The 21,054-nt window shown below is 39.5% G+C and overlaps 1 protein-coding gene across 1 annotated transcript in view; it reads right to left on the reverse strand.

Moving 5' to 3' along the window:
* Positions 1–18,555, reverse strand: part of METAP1 (methionyl aminopeptidase 1) — a 65,259-nt gene extending 46,704 nt beyond the window's left edge. The window contains exon 1 of the mRNA XM_088021099.1: positions 18,373–18,555. Within this exon, the coding sequence (XP_087877225.1) occupies positions 18,373–18,486 (114 nt within the window). The 5' untranslated portion in view covers positions 18,487–18,555. The remainder of the gene's footprint in view (positions 1–18,372) is intronic.
* Between the last annotated feature and the right edge of the window lie 2,499 nt (positions 18,556–21,054).

Raw genomic sequence — 21,054 nt, forward strand, 5'->3', positions numbered from 1 at the left:
AGAAACAGTTTTCTCAAAATGTTGTTTTTCAAAAAAATCTTCCACAAATATTTAGCAGGATGCAGGAATCAGGGAATACTACACAAGAGAAAGTAAAAGCAAACCCCAGAATGATGTGAAATAGATACCCACCGACCCACCCCACCCCCCAAAAAAACTATACAACTTACTAATCCAGGTTGAAAAGGTCAGAAGACCTAAAAGAGACTTCTTACAGAAACATGAAAACACCTGACAGAATACCAAGTATGTTTAAATATACTAAAAAGAGATTTACAAAACCAAAGGAAGGGTTGGGGTAAATTAAAAATAAGTACACAGACTGAGGGTTCTAGAGGGGAGGCGGTGGGGGATGGGTTAGCCTGGTGATGGGTATTAAGGAGGGCACGTCCTGCATGGAGCACTGAGTGTTATATGCGAACAATGAATCATGGAACACTACATCAAAAACTAATGATGTAATGTATGGTGATTAACACAACATAATAAAATAAAAAAAAAATAAGTACACAGAGAATTAAGTAAAGGATCTACATGGGAAAGAAAAAGTAATCACAATATAATAATAATAGGTAACACAAGTAATGCCTATTATGTGTCACTATTCTAATTACTTTACAGATGTTAACTCTTAACAACCCTACGAGATAGGTACTATTCATATATTCATTTTAGAGATGAGAAAACTGAAACACACAGATGATAAATGACTTGCCCAAGGTCACACGACTATTAAGTGGCAAGCAGGCTACATGACTGTTGTCAAAACCACTTATAAATCAGAAGATAATCATATGGCAGGCAAGGGGTAAAACAACCAAATCCTCTTCTTACATTCCAGGAAGCTAAGACAGGCCTGAGCCAAATCATCAGGACACAGCAATCATGTTATTTAGAGATATAGAATTAAATGCCAAAATAATCTGTTTAAAATGTTGAAATAAAGATAAGTTCTGAGAATGTAATGCACAACATGATGACTACAGATGACAATACCGTATTGTGTATTTGAAAGCTGCTAAGAGCATAAATCCAAAAGTTCTCATCACAAGGAAAAAAAATTTGTAACTAGCAAGGTAATGGATATTAGCTAAACTTACTGTGGTAATCACGTTGCAATATATACATATATCAAATCATTAAACTTGATATGCCTTAAACTTAAAGTTAAGTCAATTATTTCTCAGTAAAACTGGAAAAAAATGTTGAAATAAATTACGTGGTATGAGGAATATAGAATATTTGACTATAAGCATGTCTTTTCAAAAATCAAAACCATATTCCCTATAATGCACAGTGCACATAGACTAAGTCTCATCTCCTACATTCAGTATTTTAAGTTGAATGCCATTTTCTAGCTCCATGAAGAATCCATCTATAAGACAAGTTGCTTTCTTATCTGAGTTATGACACCAATTAATACAGAATTAGGACAACATATTTATACTTTCTGCTAACAGTGTGACTGAACAAGTTACTCTCCACCCCACAACTGAATATCCCAGTGGCAAAGCACACAGCCCACCTTTTCAAGCTTCTTTCCTGAGGGACATCATCCTTCTGGTGAACTAGGCTTGACAGACTGGCATCAAGAACAACAATCAGACTGACTGCCCCTTTCTTTCACATCGATCTTACCTCCATCCTAACACCTATTGTATTCAGTGACTTACCCTCTTACAGGGAATATGTCTACACATTCATCATTATTTGATCGTTCCAAGATGATACTCGGAAGGTCATGTTATTTACAAGACAGGAAAACATCCAGAACCCAATCATCAAATCTTCCTGAATTTTAAGTAAACAAAGACTTCTTGCTTCCAATCGCAAATGCTTGCCATCCGGAGCATGTTGGAGTTAAGTTCCAAATGTTTTTCCCTTTACCCCTCTTGATCAAGGAACTCTTGTTAAAAAGAAATCTAGAGCAGTCTTCAGTATTTAAAATAGAAAATAAGAGCGGCTCTGAGACAGGAGCAAGGGAGCTGATACCATTCCCACTTGTGACCAACTCTATAGCTATCTTTCAGAGCAATTAAGTTTAAGTAACAAGACGCCCTCCTCTCCTCCACCCAAACCTCCCCTTTCTTCAAGAGTACAGAAGATAGTAATAACTGACTTTAAATACCATCCGTCCCTCAGTGGGAACTGGCACTTCTAAAGCCTTTAGCAATTACTGCCTCTACAATTCACCTCATTTATTCCACTGTGATCTCTACTGTTGACTCAATTCTCAGGTAAACTTTGGACAAACTAAAAGCAGTATAAATATTTCAAAACCCTTCTACTCCATCCTCACTTCATGGTGGGCAGAGTAAAACAACCCAAAATAATATATAAAGACCGAGATTTAAATACCTCTTAAGTATTCATATAAAATTATTTTTTCATATCTATTCTGAAAAGTCATAAGCTATGTAGTAATTACCAAGATTTAAAAATAATCATGCTTGATTCTACTTCGGTAAAGAACACTTTGAACAAGATTATGAACGTACTCCTGGAAAAAAACAACACATTTTACATATTTCAGACTACTTGGTATTCTAAAGAAGCTTACAATGCACTGGGGATCAACTCTGTCCCACTTAATTTTTCTCCCTACTGTATTTTCAATGTAGCTATCACTGACTAACATTCTGAAATTTCACACATTTATTGAAAAGTAGCTATCCAACTAGCCTTCTACTTTCATCAGAAGATTTCAGAGTGCTTTACATTTGGTTCATGAAACACATCAAATCCCAACTTTTTAATAAGAGGACTAACAGGATTATTCTCATTAAATAAACAGGGGAGCTATCTCACGGAGCAGCATAATTAGCTAAAGACTTGTATTTCAAGATATATGAGGGTTCAAGTAAATGAAGGGACTAAAGTATTCATAATAAACACCTCTCACCTGTATAAGGACACCCACCTTCCTGTTCCTTGCTGAGGCCATGAAGCAACCTGGTCATGGCCTTCAAAATCACTGAGGGCATCCCTACATCTCCTAATAACTTTTGATGGCTGAACAGTGTTCCTTCCCTAAACCACAATCTCCCTCTTTTTCTTCTCCCATTCATTACCAGGACCACCCAAAACCACGAGTGGCTGACTACACATTCAGACCTCTGAATGCTTAACTGGGCAATCTTTCCCTCCTCATCTCTGCAAAATGCACCAATGACCTAACTAAATTAGACTTAAGAGTTCCCCAAACACACTTTCCTTTCCTTGCCACAACCTGGTCTATCTGCTGCTGACACTCCCTCAGTTCTCAAAAGCTTTATCTACCCCTTCAGGTCTATTTCAAATGCTACCTTCTCCATATAGTGCCCACACCACACCTCATCCCACCCCCAAACCTAACAGGTCACATGTGCTTATTTGGTAATTCTGTGAGAGCACTTTGTCTCACTGCTTTATTCTCCACCTGTTTAATAGCACCAAAGCATTATCTATTGATTCCCTATTATAACTAGTTGTAAATCTTGAGTTCTCACCCCAAGAGAACATATTTTTTGTTTAGCACCAACAAAAAGGTCTACCAGGTTTAGGAGCTGATAGGAGATAGTGTGGTTCTTAGTCCCAGCTACATATTAGAATCCTCTGGAAAGCTTTTCTTTAAAAATATTCATGCTGTGTCCTATCTCAAATTTAATCAGAATCTCTGAGGACAGGTTATGTAGGTGATTCTTATTTATTTCCAGGATTGTGAATCACTGGAGAGCAAAAAAGTACCAACGGGGTTAAGAGATTTGTGTTTCCATTTCGCTGCTAGAACAAGTCATTTCCTATTTTATTCTTATCTAGTTAATCCCAACACCTCCCACCCTATTTTGGGCTCTACTGACCTGTCAAACTACCAAAACAGCTTCCGACTTGTCTCCCTACCTGGACCATCTCTTGGTTTCAGCTCAGATTGTGATCTCAGGTGGTGAGACTGAGCCTCATGTCAGGCTCCACGCTCAGCTCCGAGTCTGCTTTAGATTCTCTCCCCTCTCCCTCTGCCTATCCCACTTGTGCTCTCTCTTTAAAATAAATAAGTAAATCTTTAAAAAACAAAAAAAGACTATGGGATGCAGTTAAAATGAAGTTTATAGCTATAAAATCATATATTAAAAAGGAAGAAAGGGGGCATCTGAGTGGCTTAGTCAGTTAAGCAACAGACTCTTGGTTTTGGCTGGGGCCACAATCTCAGGGTCAGGAGACTGAGTCCTCCGTTGGGCTCTGTGCTCAGTGCAGAATCTGCTTGAGATTCTCTCTCTCCCTCTCCCTCTGCCCCTCCTCCCCTTCAAAAATGATAAAATGAATCTTTAAAAAACATTAAATAAATTAAAATAAAAAATTGAAAAGGAATAAAGATCTCAAATTAATAACACTAACTTTACATCTCAGAGAACTAAAAGAACAAACTAAATCTAAAGCTAACAGAAGAAAGAAAATGATAAAGATTACAAGAGATTAATAATACAGAAAAACAATGATGGGGGCGGATATCAACCCAACTAAGAGTTTAATTTTTTTAAAAGATCAACAAAATTGATGAACCCTTAGCTAAATTAAGAAAAAAGAGAGAAGCCTCAATTCACAAAAAAGAGGGTAAATTCCCAGTGCATTCATTCTATGAAGCCAGGGCTACCCCGATAGCAAAGCCAGACAAAAGATACCACAACAAAACTACAGACCAACATCCCTGATAAATACAAAAATTCTCAACAAAATACTAGCAAACAAAATTCAACAACACATTTAAAAAATTATACACCCTGATGACATGGGTTCCTGGAATTCAAGGATGGTTCAACATACAAAAAATCATCTGATTAGCATTTAAAAATCACCACTACATTAACAGAATGAAGGACAAAAATCACAGTCTTCTCAATCGGTACAGGAAAAGCACTGGACAAGAGTCAACACTCCTTCATGATAAAAACACTTGTTAGGAACAGAAGAAACTACTTCAACATAATAAAAGCTGAAAGCTAACATCAGTCAATGGTGAAAGAGTGAAAACTTTTCCTCTAAGACCAGGAACAATATAAAGAGGCCCACTCTCACCACTTCTATTTGACATAGTATTGGAATTCTTAGCCGGAGCAATTAAGCAAGAAAAATAAAAGGCATCCAACTAGAAAGGAAAAGCAAAATATCTTGGTTCACAAATGACATGATCTTGTATGTAGAAAATTTCTTAAAGATTCTAAAGTGAAAAACCATTAGAACTAATAAACAAAATCAGTAAAGTTGAACATGCAACAATTGTGTTTCTATACACTAACAATGAGCAATCTGAAAAGGAAATTAAGAAAACAATTTCATTTACAACAGCATCAAAAGGAAAACTTAGAAATAAATCTAATAAAGAAGGTGAGGGACTTATGCCCCCAAAACTACAAAACATTGCTAAAATAAATTAAAAGAAGCTACAAATGGAAAGCAGTCCCATGTTTATGGATTGAAAAACCTAACATTGTTAAAATGTCAGTACTACCCAAAGCAAACTACAGATTCAACACAATCACTATTAAAATCCCAAAGACTTATTTTGCAGAAATTCAAAAAATCATCCTAAAATTCATACAGAATCTAAAGGGTCCCCAAACAGCCAAAACAATTATTTTTAAAAAGAACAAAATTAGAAGACTGACACTTTTTGATCTCAAACATACTACAAAGCTACAATAATTAAAAGAGTATGGTACTGCCATAAAGATAAATATCTAGACTACCAGAATAGAATGGAGTCTAGAAATAAACCCTCATATATATAGTCAAATGACCTTAGCAGAGTGCCAAGACCACTCAATAAGGAAAGGACAGTCCCTTCAATAAATGGTGTTAGGAAAACTAGATATCCACAAGCAAAAGACTGAAGTTAGACCTTTATCTTATACCATGCACAAAAATAAATTCAAAATGGGTTAAAGACCTAAACATAAGCCCCAAAACCATAAAACATAGGGAAAAAACTTCATGACATTAGATAAAATGATTTCTTGGATGTGACACTAAAAAGAACAGGTAACAAAAGAAAAAATAAAGTGAGACTACATCAAACTTAAATTAAGACTTTTTTTTTAGGATTTTTATTTATTTATTTGAGAGAGAGAGAGAGCATGAGCAGGGGGAAGGGTAGAGGGAGAGAGAGAAGCAGGCTCCCCTCTGAGCAGAGAGCCCAACTCTGGGCTCAATCCCAGGACCCCGGAATCATGACCTAAGCCAAAGGGAGACACTTAACTGACTAAGCCACCCAGGTGCTCCAAACATTAAGACTTTTGTTCATCAGGGCGCCTGGGTGGCTCAGTTGGTTAAGCGACTGCCTTCGGCTCAGGTCATGATCCTGGAGTCCCTGGATCGAGTCCCGCATCGGGCTCCCTGCTCAGCAGGGAGTCTGCTTCTCCCTCTGACCCTCCCCCCATCTCATGTGCTTTCTCTCTCATTCTCTCTGTCTCTCAAATAAATAAATAAAATCTTTAAAAAAAAAAAAAGACTTTTGTTCATCAAAGGACACAACTGACGTGAAAAGGCAACCTATGTACCATACATACAGACAGTGGAATACTCAGCAGCCTTAAAATGGTTAAGAAATCCTGTCATATGCTACAACCATGGATGAACCTTGAGGACATTATGTTAAGTGAAATAAGCCAGTTGCAGGGGTGCCTGGGTGGCTCAGTCAGTTAAGCCTTTGGCTCAGGTCATGATCCCAGGGTCCTGGGATCAAGCCCAGAGTTGGGCTCTCTGCTCAGCAAGAAGCCTGCTTCCCCCCCCTCCCTGCTGCTCTCCCCGCCCCGCCCCCTGGGTGACTCAATCAGCTGAATGACTGCCTTCAGCTCAGGTCAGGATCCCCTGCTCAGCAGGGAGCCTGCTTCTCTCTCTTCTGCCTCCTTCCCGCCCCCTCCCCCGCCCTGCCTTGTGCTCTCTCTGTCAAATGAATGGAAGGAAGGGAGGGAGGAAGGGAGGAAGGAAAGCTAGCCAGCCACAAAAGGACAAATACTATATGATTCCACAAGTATGAGGTATCTAAAATAGTCAAACTCAGATACAGAAAGTAGAATGGTGGTCATCAGGCTGGGAGAAGGGAGCAAAGGAGAATTCTTGTTTAATGGGTTTCAGTTCTACAAAATGAAAAATTTCAGGAGATCTGTTCCACAACAATGTAAATATGTAAATATACTTAATATTGAAACTGTACACTTAAACACTTAAAAACGGTTATGGTGCTAAAGTTTATATGTTCTTTTACCACAATAAAAAGACACACTTGAAACAAAAAGTTAAGTTTAAAACTGTATAGCTGTATATAAGAGCAATGACCTCATTTTTGTTTTGAAAAAATAAAAACAGCTAACATTTGAGTGCATACTATATGCCAAGCTCTGATTTACCCACTTACTATGTATTAATGCTGTTAATCATACAACAACTCTAAGGTCAGCAATGCTATTACCAACCCATTTTACAGATGAGAAAACTAAGACACAGGTTACTGAGCATGTCAAAAAACACAAAGCCAGGGTTTTTTTGTTTTGGTGTTGTTTTTTTTATAAGATTATTTATTTATTTATTTGAGAGAGAGAGAGCACAAACGGGGGGTTGGGAGGAGCAGAGGGAGAGAGAGCAGACTCCCCACTGAGCAGGGAACCCAATGTGGGGTTCAATTCCAGGACCCCGAGATCATGACCTGAACGGAAGGCAAATGCTTAACTGTCTGAGCCACCCAGGTGCCCCTAAAGATTTATTTGAGAGACAGAACACATATACATGCACACGTGCAGGGGCAGGGTGGGGGATGACAGACAGAAAAAGAGGGAGAGAGAGAATCCTCAAGCAGATTTCCCACTGAGCGCAGAGCCCACTGTGGGACTTGATCCCAGGATCCTGGGATCATGACCTGAGCCAAAATCCAGAGTTGGCCACTTAACCAAGTGGGCCACCCAGGCAACCCCCAAAGCCAGGTTTTAAATGCAGGCCCTCTTGAGACACTATCCACGTTCTTAACCTCTACGCAATACATATAAAAAAGTCTGGAAAGATAATAAACCAAACTATTAACATTCTCTTAAATTCTCTCTGATTGTGATGGAGTTTTCACTTCATACGCTTCCATTAAATTTATGAAAAGATTATGTACTGCTTTTTATAATGAAAAGCAAAAGGAGATATTGACATTTTCAAAAAGTATACTTAATGTAACAGCAAGGTCTCTATCCCTACTAACAATGACTTTATTTACTTGTATCTCTGGACTCAGACTCTCCACTACAGTAAAGCTACTCTATTTGCTATAACACGCTTTGTCTGCTTTCTTCTCTACTTCCATAAGCTATCTATCCTTCCCCTGAAATATTCTCTCCTATACTCTAATGCACACCTTCTGATTTACCTTTTCACTTTTATTTTTGTAATTGATCAAAACCCAGTTCTTAACTCGCCTCCTTCAGGAGGCCTTCCTGTCCTTACCTATACCATTTTTCACCTATTTAATATGCTGAAAAACTGCCCTATAGAGGTTTTATTTGTGTCCCTCATAGAGCCATCAGCAAAGTTCCTTGAAGATGTTACTATTCCTTCTCCTACAGGCAAGGACACTCCAGGGGCATGAAATATACTTGGCACCGACATCTAGATTTCCAAAGACTTTCCTACCAGAAACAAAAGCTCCTTAAAGACAGGACTGACTCCAGATCTGGGACAGGGAAATTACAAGGTAAATCTGATTTGTCTTGCGCCATAAGGCCAGGATGCAATCAGAGACTAATGCAGGAGAGTCAAAAGGATATAGAAGCCACTCTGAAAGTGTTATCACTGACTGAAACTGAGACAACCTGAACATCAAAAAGAATAAGGATTGTAACTTATTTTAAGGTTTAACGAAGGAAGGGGCACCTGGGTGGCTCGGTCAGGTAAATACCTGACTCTTGATTTTGGCTGGGGTTGTGATCTCAGGGTCAAGAGATGTAGCCCCACTTCCAGCTCCCTGCTGGGCATGGACTTCTGCTTGGGATTCTCTCTCCCTCTCCCTCTGTCCCTCCCTACTGCGCTTCCACACTCTCTTTCTCTCTTGGGGTGGGGGAATGAAGGGAAAAAAATCCAAAGGTCCCTGTACTGAAAAATGAGGAAACGAAACAAACATTTGTGATCACTGAAAGTAACCAATATATTACCATTACATGTCTGTTGAGTAGGAAATTACCATCTTTAGGTAGAACATAGTTTATTAACCAGTTGATGAGGAAGAACTTCCTTAGAGGGAAAAAGAAAAAAATCAACCAGTAAACGACAGAATGGGGTTAGAAGGGGAATCACTATTTGCAACCCCTATTGAGATAATCATCAGGCAAGGATCATCATGGACACTAAAACCACTTGGAGAAAGATCATTGAAGAAAAGCATATTCTCACCGTGCCAGACTATCCCCCACAGATTACACAGTCATTGCAAAGTGAAAAATGTATGTTTACAATGGCAATCTGGCAGCAACCTCTTTAACCAAATGATCAAATTTAGGACTGGGACAATCAGGCATTCTGTGTCCCCTAATGTGATACACTACAAGGTACACAGCATCACCTATGAGTCTTTTCAAGTGAACCTTGACAGATCCTAGTTACGCCTTTGGACCTAATGTCTGACTGAAGGAAAATACAGGGGATAAAAGAACTTAAAGACACTGTGAGGAAATAAGGAGATAATCAAGAATATGTGACGTTCTGCAAGACACCTGACTAGTCTCTTTAAAAAGTCAGCATCAGGAAATAAAGATGAGAGGACTCTTCTAAATTAAAAGAGACTGAGAGACATGACAACCCTATTTGTGAGCTCTGATAAGATCTTAATTCCAAAAAATAACAAAAAGCAAAAAATACAACTATTAAAGATGCCTAGGGGATAACTGAGAAATCTGAATGGGATTGACTGTTAGATGATGTTAGGGAATTCTTGTCAATTTTCTTAAATGTAATCATGGCATTGTAATTAAGAAAGAAGAATGTCCTTGTCATTCAAAGAGGCATGCTGAATATTTAACGGGTGTGATGTCATGTTGTCTGTGACTTCCTCTCAAATGTTTCACAAATACACAAATGCAATCCACACACAAGCAGACACAAATAAAGCAAACAGGGCAAAATATTAATTTACGTGATGAGTATATGGCAATTAGTTACAAATATTCTTTAAACTTTTCCATACGTTTGAAATTTTTCACAATAAAAAGTTGGGGAAATTTAATAAAGTTGTAAAATAAGTAAGGGGAAAACTAATTCCTTGTCTCTAACTTTCACTTAGCATCTCCTTGTAATTTATCTTTTTCTTAATTAAAGCATACTTCACATATTAGTTTCAGATGCACAACATCCTGATTCAATCACTTACCTTTTTTATTTTTTTTCACTTATCTTTTTTTAATGTACTTCCTGTCTGTACAAATAACCTTAAGTCCCTTGAGGACAGTTAAATTATTACAGGTTTACAAATATACAAATAGCCCAATGGATGTTGTTATTCATAAGTAACACAAAAGACCAGTTTGATAAAAACCAAAATGTCTGTTAATTTCAAGTCCTAGCTAGGATATGGAACAATATAAAGCTTTTGATGATAGGAGTATAAGTACAATCACATTGGAAAACAATTTGGCACCATCAAAATAAAGCTTAACACATACATATCCTGACTCAAGAATTTTTCTGACGGGTATATACATACCCAGGAGAAACTTCTGCACACGGGCATCAGGAGTTAGGTATAAGAATATTTAAAGCAGCACTGTTTACAAGAACAAAAACCTGGAACAACCCAAATTTCCATTAACAAAGAAATGAATAAACTATGATACATGTGTTCACTGGAATACCATAGAGCAATGAAAATGAACGAACTAGAGCTACACACATGAATGAATCTCAAGAACATAATGTTAAACAAAGAAAGCAAGTTGCATAAGAATACTAGCAGTGATTTCATTTATAAAAATTTCAAAAACATCAAAAGTAAACAATGCATTATCTAAGGAATCAAACATATGGAAAAGCAAATGAATGATAAACACAAAATTCAGGATAAGTAGTTCCTCTTGTGTGATGAACACACTGAAGCCTCTGGTTTTACTACTAATGTTCTTTTTAAGAACTTAGGTGCTAAGTATATAGGCATTTACTGTATCATATTTTTTTAGATTCTATTAATGATTTACTATTATTCAAAATCTAATTTTTGTAGATTCTATTAATGATTTACTATTACTCAAAATCTAGTAACTGAGTAAAAAAAAAAGATAATAACTGACTTTAAGGTACATAAAACCTCAATTCAAAAACAATACTAAATTATTCAAATAACTGCACTTACATTTCTCTGCATTTATTTAGTAGTGAACAATGCGAAGTTGTCAGTATTCAAATAGTCAAACCTATCAGTAGTACTAATTTGCAAAATAATGAGGAATAAAATAAATCCCCCCACCCAAAAAGCCATGCCCCATTTGAGGAAAAAAACAAAAGCCATGCCATATCTAATGGATCTAATGGCACTTACAGTTACCTATTTTACTGAATGATTTAAGCTCAAAGCTTGATGAATAAGACAAAGTAGCCTTCAGAATCCAATACAAAAGGTTGCCCTTTTGCACCTTTTATCAAGGTAGAATCATTAAATAGAGGTTCATAGTATGGAGAAGTCTCTGTTGCCTCTTACTTTATGATGATAAGGAAATTGCTAACGTCACAATTTCATTTATCTTTTATACCCTAACCAATAGAGGCCTGAGCCCATGACCCAAATAAATGCCACAGCAGCAGACCCCAGCTGACAGGGTTTTCAGGAATGCTTTCCAACAGACATGGCACAGCTCTAATGTATCAGGAAGAAGTCCCTACTGAACCTTGCAATAAAACAGAGAAGTTACTGGAGACAAAAACAGGAGAGAACTTGTTTTTAATGTGAAAACACTTTACTATGAGATCTACCCTCTTAAATTTAAATGTCAAATATAATTTCCCTTGTTGTAGGTACAATGTTAAATAGTGGATGTCTAGAGCCTATTCATCTTGTGGGACTCAAACTTTAAGCCTGTTGATTAGTAGCTCCCCATTTCTCCCTCCTCCCAGGCTGTGGCAGCCACCATTATATTCTTCGATTCTATGAATTTGACTATTTTAGATACCTCACGTAAGTAGAATCATGCAGTGTCTTTCTGTAACCGGCTTATTCCAGGCAGCACCATGTGGCATACTGCAGAATTTCCTTCTTTTTTGAGGCTGTGTTGTATTCCAGTGTGTATATATACCACATTTTGTTTATCCATTCACCCACCCATGGGACATTCTGGTTGTTTCCACAACTTAGCCACTGTGAACAGTGCTATAAGAAGAGAACTTATTTGCAATGTAAAATTCGAGGGAACTTTCACAGGGTTCTTCTACTAGGTTCAACTACAGCTGCCAAACACATTGAGAAAAGAAGACCTAGCTTACAGAGTATATTGAATTGCTCTTTATTCAAAGCCAGACACAAGACTGACACCAATCAAAGAAATCGAAATAAAAAGACAAAATTGTTGAGCTAGGAGTACTACCTGCCCAAGCATGAGTAAGCAAATGCCTCATGTTAAAACAGTGAGATCAGGAGAGGTTTGGGATCAAGCAGCAAGGGTAATTATATTTATACTCCATTACATTAAACTTTACTATGCAGAGATTCACGGTGGTTGCTCTATAGAGTACGCCTGCCTATACTGCATCTACTAAATGGGTTTGCTATTAATATCAGGGACAATTCCTCATTAGTACAGGAGTTACCACACTATTTCTTCTCTCTTCTAACATCTAGAGCTAAGTATGTGCTTAGCTATGTGCTTATGTGTGTTATGTCAACCCTACCAAATTTACCAAGACGAAACTAAAAATTTTGTATGCTGGGACGCCCGGGTGGCTCAGTCGTTAAGTATCTGCCTTCAGCTCAGGTCATGATTCCAGGGTCCTGGGATCAAGTCCCATATCGGGCTCCTTGCTCAGCGGGGAACCTGCTTCTCCCTCTCCCTGCCACTCGCCCTGCTTGTGCTCTCTCTCTGACAAATAAATAAAATCTTTAAAAAAATAAAAATAAAAATTTTGTATGCCAAACCTGAAAAAGATTCACCACCCCCAAAAAAATTACTAAAACTTCTACCTACAAACTGTATGAACAATATAAGATCACACTTACTTCCAACTCAAAAAAAAAAAAAAATGAGTTAAAGACTTGTTCAATTTTTGATTACCTACCAACCAAACGATGCTTGCTTTTTACAAGTTCTACTGGAATAGAAATATAACTCAGGCCAAAACCCCAGCGTAACTGTTTATAATAATTTAAGCATGTCAATAAAAGGATATCTCCTCTGACCACCACAGTGTCCTCAAACCAACAATGGTCTTTATAAGATCAATGAGCTTTCTAAGAAGCTATGACAGTTGTACCCAATCACCTAACTTACAGCAGTACCTAGGAATGGTGTGAGATAATGCGGGGAATTTAAAGATAATCCCTATAAATACAAACTATAATATGGTAATATCTCCATCAGTGATGAGTTCCAGAAACACCCTGCATTATTAGGAACTTTGTTATGGAAGGACAAAGAGTTTCAGAGGACACAGTCACATTTCAAAGATGCTGTATGTTGGAAGGGCAATTCCTTCCTCAGTTTCCGGCTGCAAACCCCAAGATGCCCAGCTACTCACTTTCTTCCTAGAGACCCAATTCATCACCTTACCTTGCCACTGCTTCTTTGAAAGAATCTACTGCAAGAATTTGTTCAAAATTTTCATAAACAGATGGAAGCAGGAATGGGTGTGGGGGGAGACAGGCAAAATGGGTGAAGGAGAGCGGGAGATACAGACTTCCAGTTTTGGAATGAGTAGGTCACAGGAACAAAAGGCACAGCATAGGACATATAGTCAGTGATATTGTAATAGTGCTGTGTGGTGACAGATGGTAGCTGCACTTGTAGTGAGCAGAGCCTAAGGTAGAGAGATCTTGAATCACTATGTTGTACACCTGAGACTAACGTAACATTGTGTGTCAACTATACTCAAACTAAAAAACTTAAAAAAATGATGAAAAAGTTCTAAATACTGTGAGAATTACTAAAATGTGACAGAGATACAAAGTAAGCAAATGCTATTAGAAAAATAAGAGACTTGCTTGACACAGGATTGTCACAAACCTTCAATTTGTAAAAAACACAGCATGTAAAGCACAATAAAATGGGTGTATATATATGCGTGTGTGCATATACACATACAGGCATACCTATATATACATCCATTTCTATCTTTTCTTTAATTTCTCTCAGCAATGATATGTATTTTTTAGTGTAGAGATCTTTCATTGCTTTCATTAGATTTTTCCTAGTTGTTTGATTTCCTTGGGTGCATGCTCGCTTCAGCAGCACATATACTAAAACTGGAATGATTTCCTTGAGTGCTACTGTAAGTAACATCTTTTATAATTTCATTTTTCAATAGCTATTATGGACAAAAATTGTTTTTGTAATAAAAACAAAAATAAAATTTTCATAAACAAATGATACTTCTCCCTCAACACTGTTAAACCTTCCTTATAACTGGGGCACCTGGGTGGCTCAGTCGGTTAAGTGTCTGCCTTCAGCTCAGGTCATGATCCCTGGGTCTTGGGATCGAGTTCCGTGTCAGGCTCCCTGCTCAGCCGGAGCCTGCTTCTCCCTCTGCCTGCCATTCCCCCTGCTTGTGTGTGCGTGCTCTCTCATGCGCTCTCTCTCTGACAAATAAATAAATAAATAAAATCTTAAAAAAAAAACAAAACCTTTCTTACAACTAAGTATAATAGTATTTATTAGACATGAGGCCACATGCATAATAAAACCACTGAACACTGTGCTAAATATTTTGCATGCTCTTATTCACCTTCCCCTCAACTCCATGAAGAGGATACACCATTAGCCCTCTACTACAAATTTTTTTTTTGAGATTCTGCTATACTTTATTACTACAAATTTAAGAGAGAACTTGGCCAAGAACCTGGTAGCAAAGATTTAACCCCAGGTCAGACTATAAACCCAGTCTCCTTCCATTCATACTATATTCTTTTAAGTTTTTATATTTTATAAATGGTTACAAATCACTCAGGTCCTTCTCAGCTGATCCTTTAAGTACAAACAAGATAGCACCTGCCCTGGGCTATTTACTAAGGGCTTGAATGCTCTTTGCTTTCCTTCTCAGGCCTGTCACCTCTTTTCTTAAGTTAAGAAACTGAGTGCCTACAGTGTACAAGGTAGAGAAAATGAAAATATGTAAAGCACAGCCTCCATCCTCAAAATATTCTTACAGACTCCTAGGAACTAGGTGTAAACTACTATACTATTAAAACTAGTAAACTATTAAATAAGAATGGACACTTCTATAAGGAAATACCATCAAACATCAGAAAACCTCAATTTTCAAGTAAAAGGGATTTTATTCATATAAAGAACCAAACTTTACTTAAAATTAGACATCTTAGAGGCACCTGGCTGGCTTAGTTAGAAAAGCATGCGACTCTTGATCTCAGGGTTGTGAGTTCGAGCCCCACATTAGATGCAGAGATTACTTAAAAAAAAAAAAAAAGCTTAAAAAATAAATTAAGCATCTTAGATAAAAATAATTTTTACCTTAAGCATAAAACACAGCATAATACTAAAAAGACCTAACACTGAGAGGCGCCTGGGTGGCTCAGTCGGTTGGGCATCTGACTCTTCATTTTGGCTCTGGTGGTGATTTCAGGCTCCTGAGACTGGCCCAGGCGACAGGCTCCCCACTCAGTGGGGAGTCTGCTTGAGATTCTCTCCCTCTCCCTTAACACCCCCCCAACTAGCATGTGCTCTCTCTAATATTTTTTTAAATGTTAAAAAAAAAGACCTAACATTGATTAGTTTTACTAATGTGCAAAGTGTTTTACATACACTTAGTATTTAGTATTCACCAAAACCCTGTACTATCAATGGCCCCAATTTAAAAGGATGTAACATAAAACAGACAAGTCATTTGCCCAAAATCACACAGCTAGTAAATGATGGAGTCATGATTCAAATGCAGCGCGTACCTCTATTCAGCCTTGTGATACATTTATCACTGATTCAAACATTGAGTGCCCACCTACTGCATACATAGCATTGTGTTGAGAAATGAGAAGGCAGTGAACAAGATAGCTTATTCATGAACCTTGCCTTCTGATTTAAAAACAAATAAGAAAATAAATGAGATAATTACAGATTGTATAAAATATTCTAAAGGAAATCAAGAAGGTGTTGTTAGGAAGTAACTGGGGAAGGCTTACCTTCAAAACTTATATAACAAAACTTATAGTTTTGTTCTCAGATTGTTCCCCCACAAGCTGGCCAGACAGCCAGGCGGGGGACCAGAGAAGCAGGCAGACAGAAGACAGACCACTCCTAGTGAAGATGATCAGAGCAGTGGCAAGGAGAAGCCCTAGTGTCATGTTTTCACGAATGTGTTGGCATTTTTCCACAAATCCTAAGGAGACAATGTTCTTTCTACTGAATAATACCATGTCTAAGAGAATATCACCTCTGCCTGATGAATATGGTTTCACAGTAGCTTTTCAAAATCTCAACAGGTAAATGTCTGTACATATTAACTCATTTAGCATTACAAAATGCAACCTAATTTTAAACTCAACGTAAACCACATTATTCCACTCATGGTACACAATTTCCAAAAGCAAATTATTGGGTTTTCTGTTTTAAATCCAGGTCCCACACATGCTTCAACAAATTAAATTTTGAAAATTACTTCAAAGAAACAAAAAGACTCATACCAGGTTTAGCACGCTGAGTAGTCCCAATGCTATTTTTAGAAAGAGCAACACTTCTCATGTGCAACTTTTTCCAAATGATACTAACAAGGTCAAGGATCATATCTTATCTAAAAACAAGACCTATACAAATAGCTAGGATCTCTTATACTGCCTTATGTACAAGTGCTGTGACCTGAAGGATTTATTTGTATTTTACATACGTCTTTATGTTTACATACTTTATATTTAAAATATTCATATTACTTATATATACTATTCTTATGTATTTGTTTTCATTCATTTATATTTTTCGTATGGCAGTGTTGCATTGTACTGACAGCCTTAAAAAAAAAAAAATGCTTCACGTTTTACCAGCATTTCACATTCACTGGATAATTTGAGCTCCAGAACAACCTTGTGAAATATGTAAGAGTATCATCTTCCCCTCTGCACAGTGGTAGGATTGGAGCTCAGAAAGGTTAGGTAACTTTTGGCTAGTTCAAGATTGCACAGTACTTGGCAAAGGCAGGGCCCTGACCAGGCCTTCAGATTCTTTGTTCATGCTCTTCTCCCCACAGGACGCTACTAATTTAATACCTGAACTTTCATGTGTCTCTCTCTTCAACAAACCTGGACTGTAACTAAGAGCCCTACCACTGCTGCCCTGCCAATACACTGAGCGTCCAAATGCAACCGGAACACTAGTACTTTTCAGTAAACATAAACACGAGCACACGTTTCAGCCAGGACCCCATTCAGTGTTGGGTTTGCTCCACTGCACAAAACTTACTAAAATACACCCCGGCCTTAAAGCATGACCCTTGATGGAACTGACTTTTCCACTCAGTGGGAAATTCTGTAAATGAAGACGGTGACTCATAGCGCTAACTTATGGTTCTCGAAATTAATAATTTTGGATGCCAAAGCAAAAGAATGAATTACAGATCCCTATCCATCCCCAAGCCCAAAGTTGCTCAAGTGTCAAAGCGCGGTAGTAAAACACGAGAGAGGTGAGGCTGCAGCTAGCATTCCTCCTCTCTGCAACCCCAGGCAACCCACTCCTCAAAAACCCAGCGGGTCTCTTTTCGACCCCCAATGCCGCCGGGACCAGTGTGACTGATTACCCAGCCCCGCAACCCCCCGCGACCACGACCAGAGTCCTGCCGGGAGCTGCGGCTGTGGGGACACGCACGGCTGAGGCTGCCCCCTCCCCGGGCCGTCCCCAGCTGTCTCCGGTAGCCCGCACACCTGGCAGCCCCAGCAAGGGCAGAGGATGCGCGGCGGGAACCCGCCCCTAAACGCGGCGCCGTAGGACCGCCGGGCCACCCGGGACAAGTCCGCTTCCGCCCCCAGCCCGCATGGCCGCTGGAAGACGCGCCCGCGTCCGAGGGGCCCAGGATCCCCGGAGGCGGGAGGGGGCGACGGCGCTGCGGCTAGGGGGAGGAGGAAGAGCGGTCGGCCCGGGGGTGGAAGAGGAGGAGCGTGTCCCGACCGGCCGCGAGGGCAGGCGGAGAGGGGAGGAAGTCCGTCGGCAGCGGCGGCGCCGCGGGGGAGCGGGCGTCTACCTGGGAGCAGAAGTACGAGCCTTGGATGCCCAGCTTGATGCAGGTGGGACACTGGAGCTTGGCCTCGCTGCTGCAGCCGTCCGTCTCGCACACCCGCGTCTCCACGGCCGCCATGCTGCCTGGCTGCTGGAGGAGCGCCTCACCGAGGAAGAGGAGGAGGAGGAGGAGGAGAAGGAGGAGGAGGAGAAGGTGGTGGAGGAGGAGGAGGAGGAGGAGGAGGGAGGGCAGAGGAGGGGACAGAGGCCGAGCCGGGGGAGGAGCTCGGCCCGCGGGGCCTGGGCGCGGAAGCAGGAGAAGCGCCGGGCCGGCCCAGACTACGCTGCGCGCCCCGCCCCCGCCCCGCGCGCGCAACTGGCGCCCCGCCCCGCGGCGTTCGCCCCGCCCCTGCCCGCGGCCCCTGCCCGCGGCCCCCGCCTCCCGGCGCCAGGCGCGCACGTGGGGGCTGCGAGGGAACCTGGCGGAGACCTCCACCAGTTCCGCGCCGTCTCACGTCTGTCCCAGGCGAGCACGACCTCCTGGCAGCGGGCGGAGAAGGCCAGGTGCGGCCGGCAGGGAGGGGCCCTCGTGTCTTGCGCTCTCTGTACCTGGAGGAGACAGCGCCCTGGTCTTGCCTTACTGGATCGCAGGGTCTTGAGTGTCCCCCACACTCGCAGGTTGGAAAGGGCGCGCTGCTCCTCTGTGTTGGTCACCCGGCAGCTCCTTGGAAAAGGAAAGTAATTCCCTTTTTAAAGTTCTGTTTCTCACGGATAGTGTCTGCTCTGAGGCCTAAGGACCACCATTCAGTCATTCACAAAAAGGGGAGCCAGAGAGCTGTCAGGAGAAGGGCTGAGATTTGCATCAGTCTTCCCTCGTGCCTGATTTTTTTTTCACACACACCCCCATTCACAATGTACAATGCTAGTAATAGTAACACTACAACTACTAGATATTCGATAAAACAATTTTGTACTATTCCAGTCGATTATTTAAAAGGTGAGTAGGAAAGAATTGTATTTTAATCTTGAATCATCAGGGTTGAAAGGAGCTTTAGAGGTCATCTGATGCAACTGGTTGCCCAAATCTCTTCAGCTACATCCCAGATCTGCCTTTTTCTAACTTGTGTTGAGTACCTCCTGTCACTGGGGAAGGGAGAGGAACTAATACTTATTGATCATCAACGAAGTGTTGTGAACTTCGTGTTATCTAACCCATATTTTTTAAAACTTAACATTTTTAGTAGAGGAGAAAAACTCATGGTACTTTTATTTTTAATAAGTTTTGCCGTGTAAACAATACAAATAATGTAATAAAATCAAATACATTTTTTAAAAGATTTTATTTATTTGAGAGAAGGAGAGAGTGGGGAGGTGGGCACAGAGGGAGAAGGAGAAGCAGGCTCCCTGCTGAGCAGGGAGCTGGATGTGGGGCTCAATCCCAGGACCCTGGGATCATGACCTGAGTGGAAGACAGACACTTAACAGACTGAGCCACCCAGGTGCCCACAAATACACTTTAAAAAGTTAGACCTGAGCAAAAAGAAATCAACCACTAAATATATATGTGTATAGATGCATATGTATATATATATATACATACGTGTATATGTATATATATATATACACATATGTGTATATGTATATATAAAATATTTTTTAATGAAAACTGGACCATAGTATGCAGAAACTTTAGTTACTTGCTTTCTTTAGTTATTACATTGTGAACTTCCTTTATTGTCATTATAGTCTAATTTAATATATTATTATTGATTTAATTATAATTAAATCATTAAATTATTGACTTAATTATAATAAATAAAATTTACCACATAATTTTAACATCTGCACAATATTCTATTGTATGGACAGTTTACTGAAACAAGTTTACTAATAATAGGCACTTAAGTTATTTTTAATTGTTATATATTATAAGCAAGGCTTCAGTGAATACCCTTTTAGCTAGAACTTTGTGTACATCCTTATCTACTTAGGCCATATTCTTTTTTTTTTCTTAAAGTAGGCTCCACACCCAGCATGGAGCCCAACATGGGGCTCAAACTCACAACCGCAGACCAAGGCCCAAGCTGAGACCAAGAGTGGGATGCTTAAGTGACTGAGCCACCCAGGTGCCTGGAAGATATGTTCTTAAAAGTGGAATTGATGCATCAAAGGGTTGTCACTATTTATTTTTTATAATATAATTTGTCAGATTTTCCTTTAGAAAGTGTATACAAGAGGCGTCTGGATGGCTCAGTCATTAAGTGTCTGCCTTCAGCTAAGGTCATGATCCCAGGGTCCTGGGATAGAGCCCCGCATCGGGCTCCCTGCTCAGTAAGGAGCCTGCTTCTCCCTCTGCCACTCCCCCTGCTTGTGTGCTCTCTTTCTCTCTCTCTCTCAAATAAATAAATAAAATATATATTTTTTAAGTGTATACAAATTTACAATCTGGTCAGAACTATTCTGACATATTATTTCCTGAGACTTTACTAGTGCTAGTTATTATTTATTTTTAATGCTTGTCATTTTGATAAATGGAAAATTGTATCTTGTTTTTTTATTTTATATTATAATGAGGCTGAACATTTTTCTCTGATTATCAGCATTTGTATGTTTTCCTGTATGTGTTTGCTTTTATTTGTCAAATTTTCTTTTTTGCAGAACAATACTTAAAAAAAAAAAAGCCAAGACAAATTGGCCACAGTACCAT

Source organism: Eumetopias jubatus, unplaced genomic scaffold (genome assembly GCF_037043125.1).
Source record: "Eumetopias jubatus isolate StellerSeaLion01/CBP00866 unplaced genomic scaffold, mEumJub1_p1.0 scaffold_2, whole genome shotgun sequence".
Taxonomy (NCBI): Eukaryota; Metazoa; Chordata; class Mammalia; order Carnivora; family Otariidae; genus Eumetopias; species Eumetopias jubatus.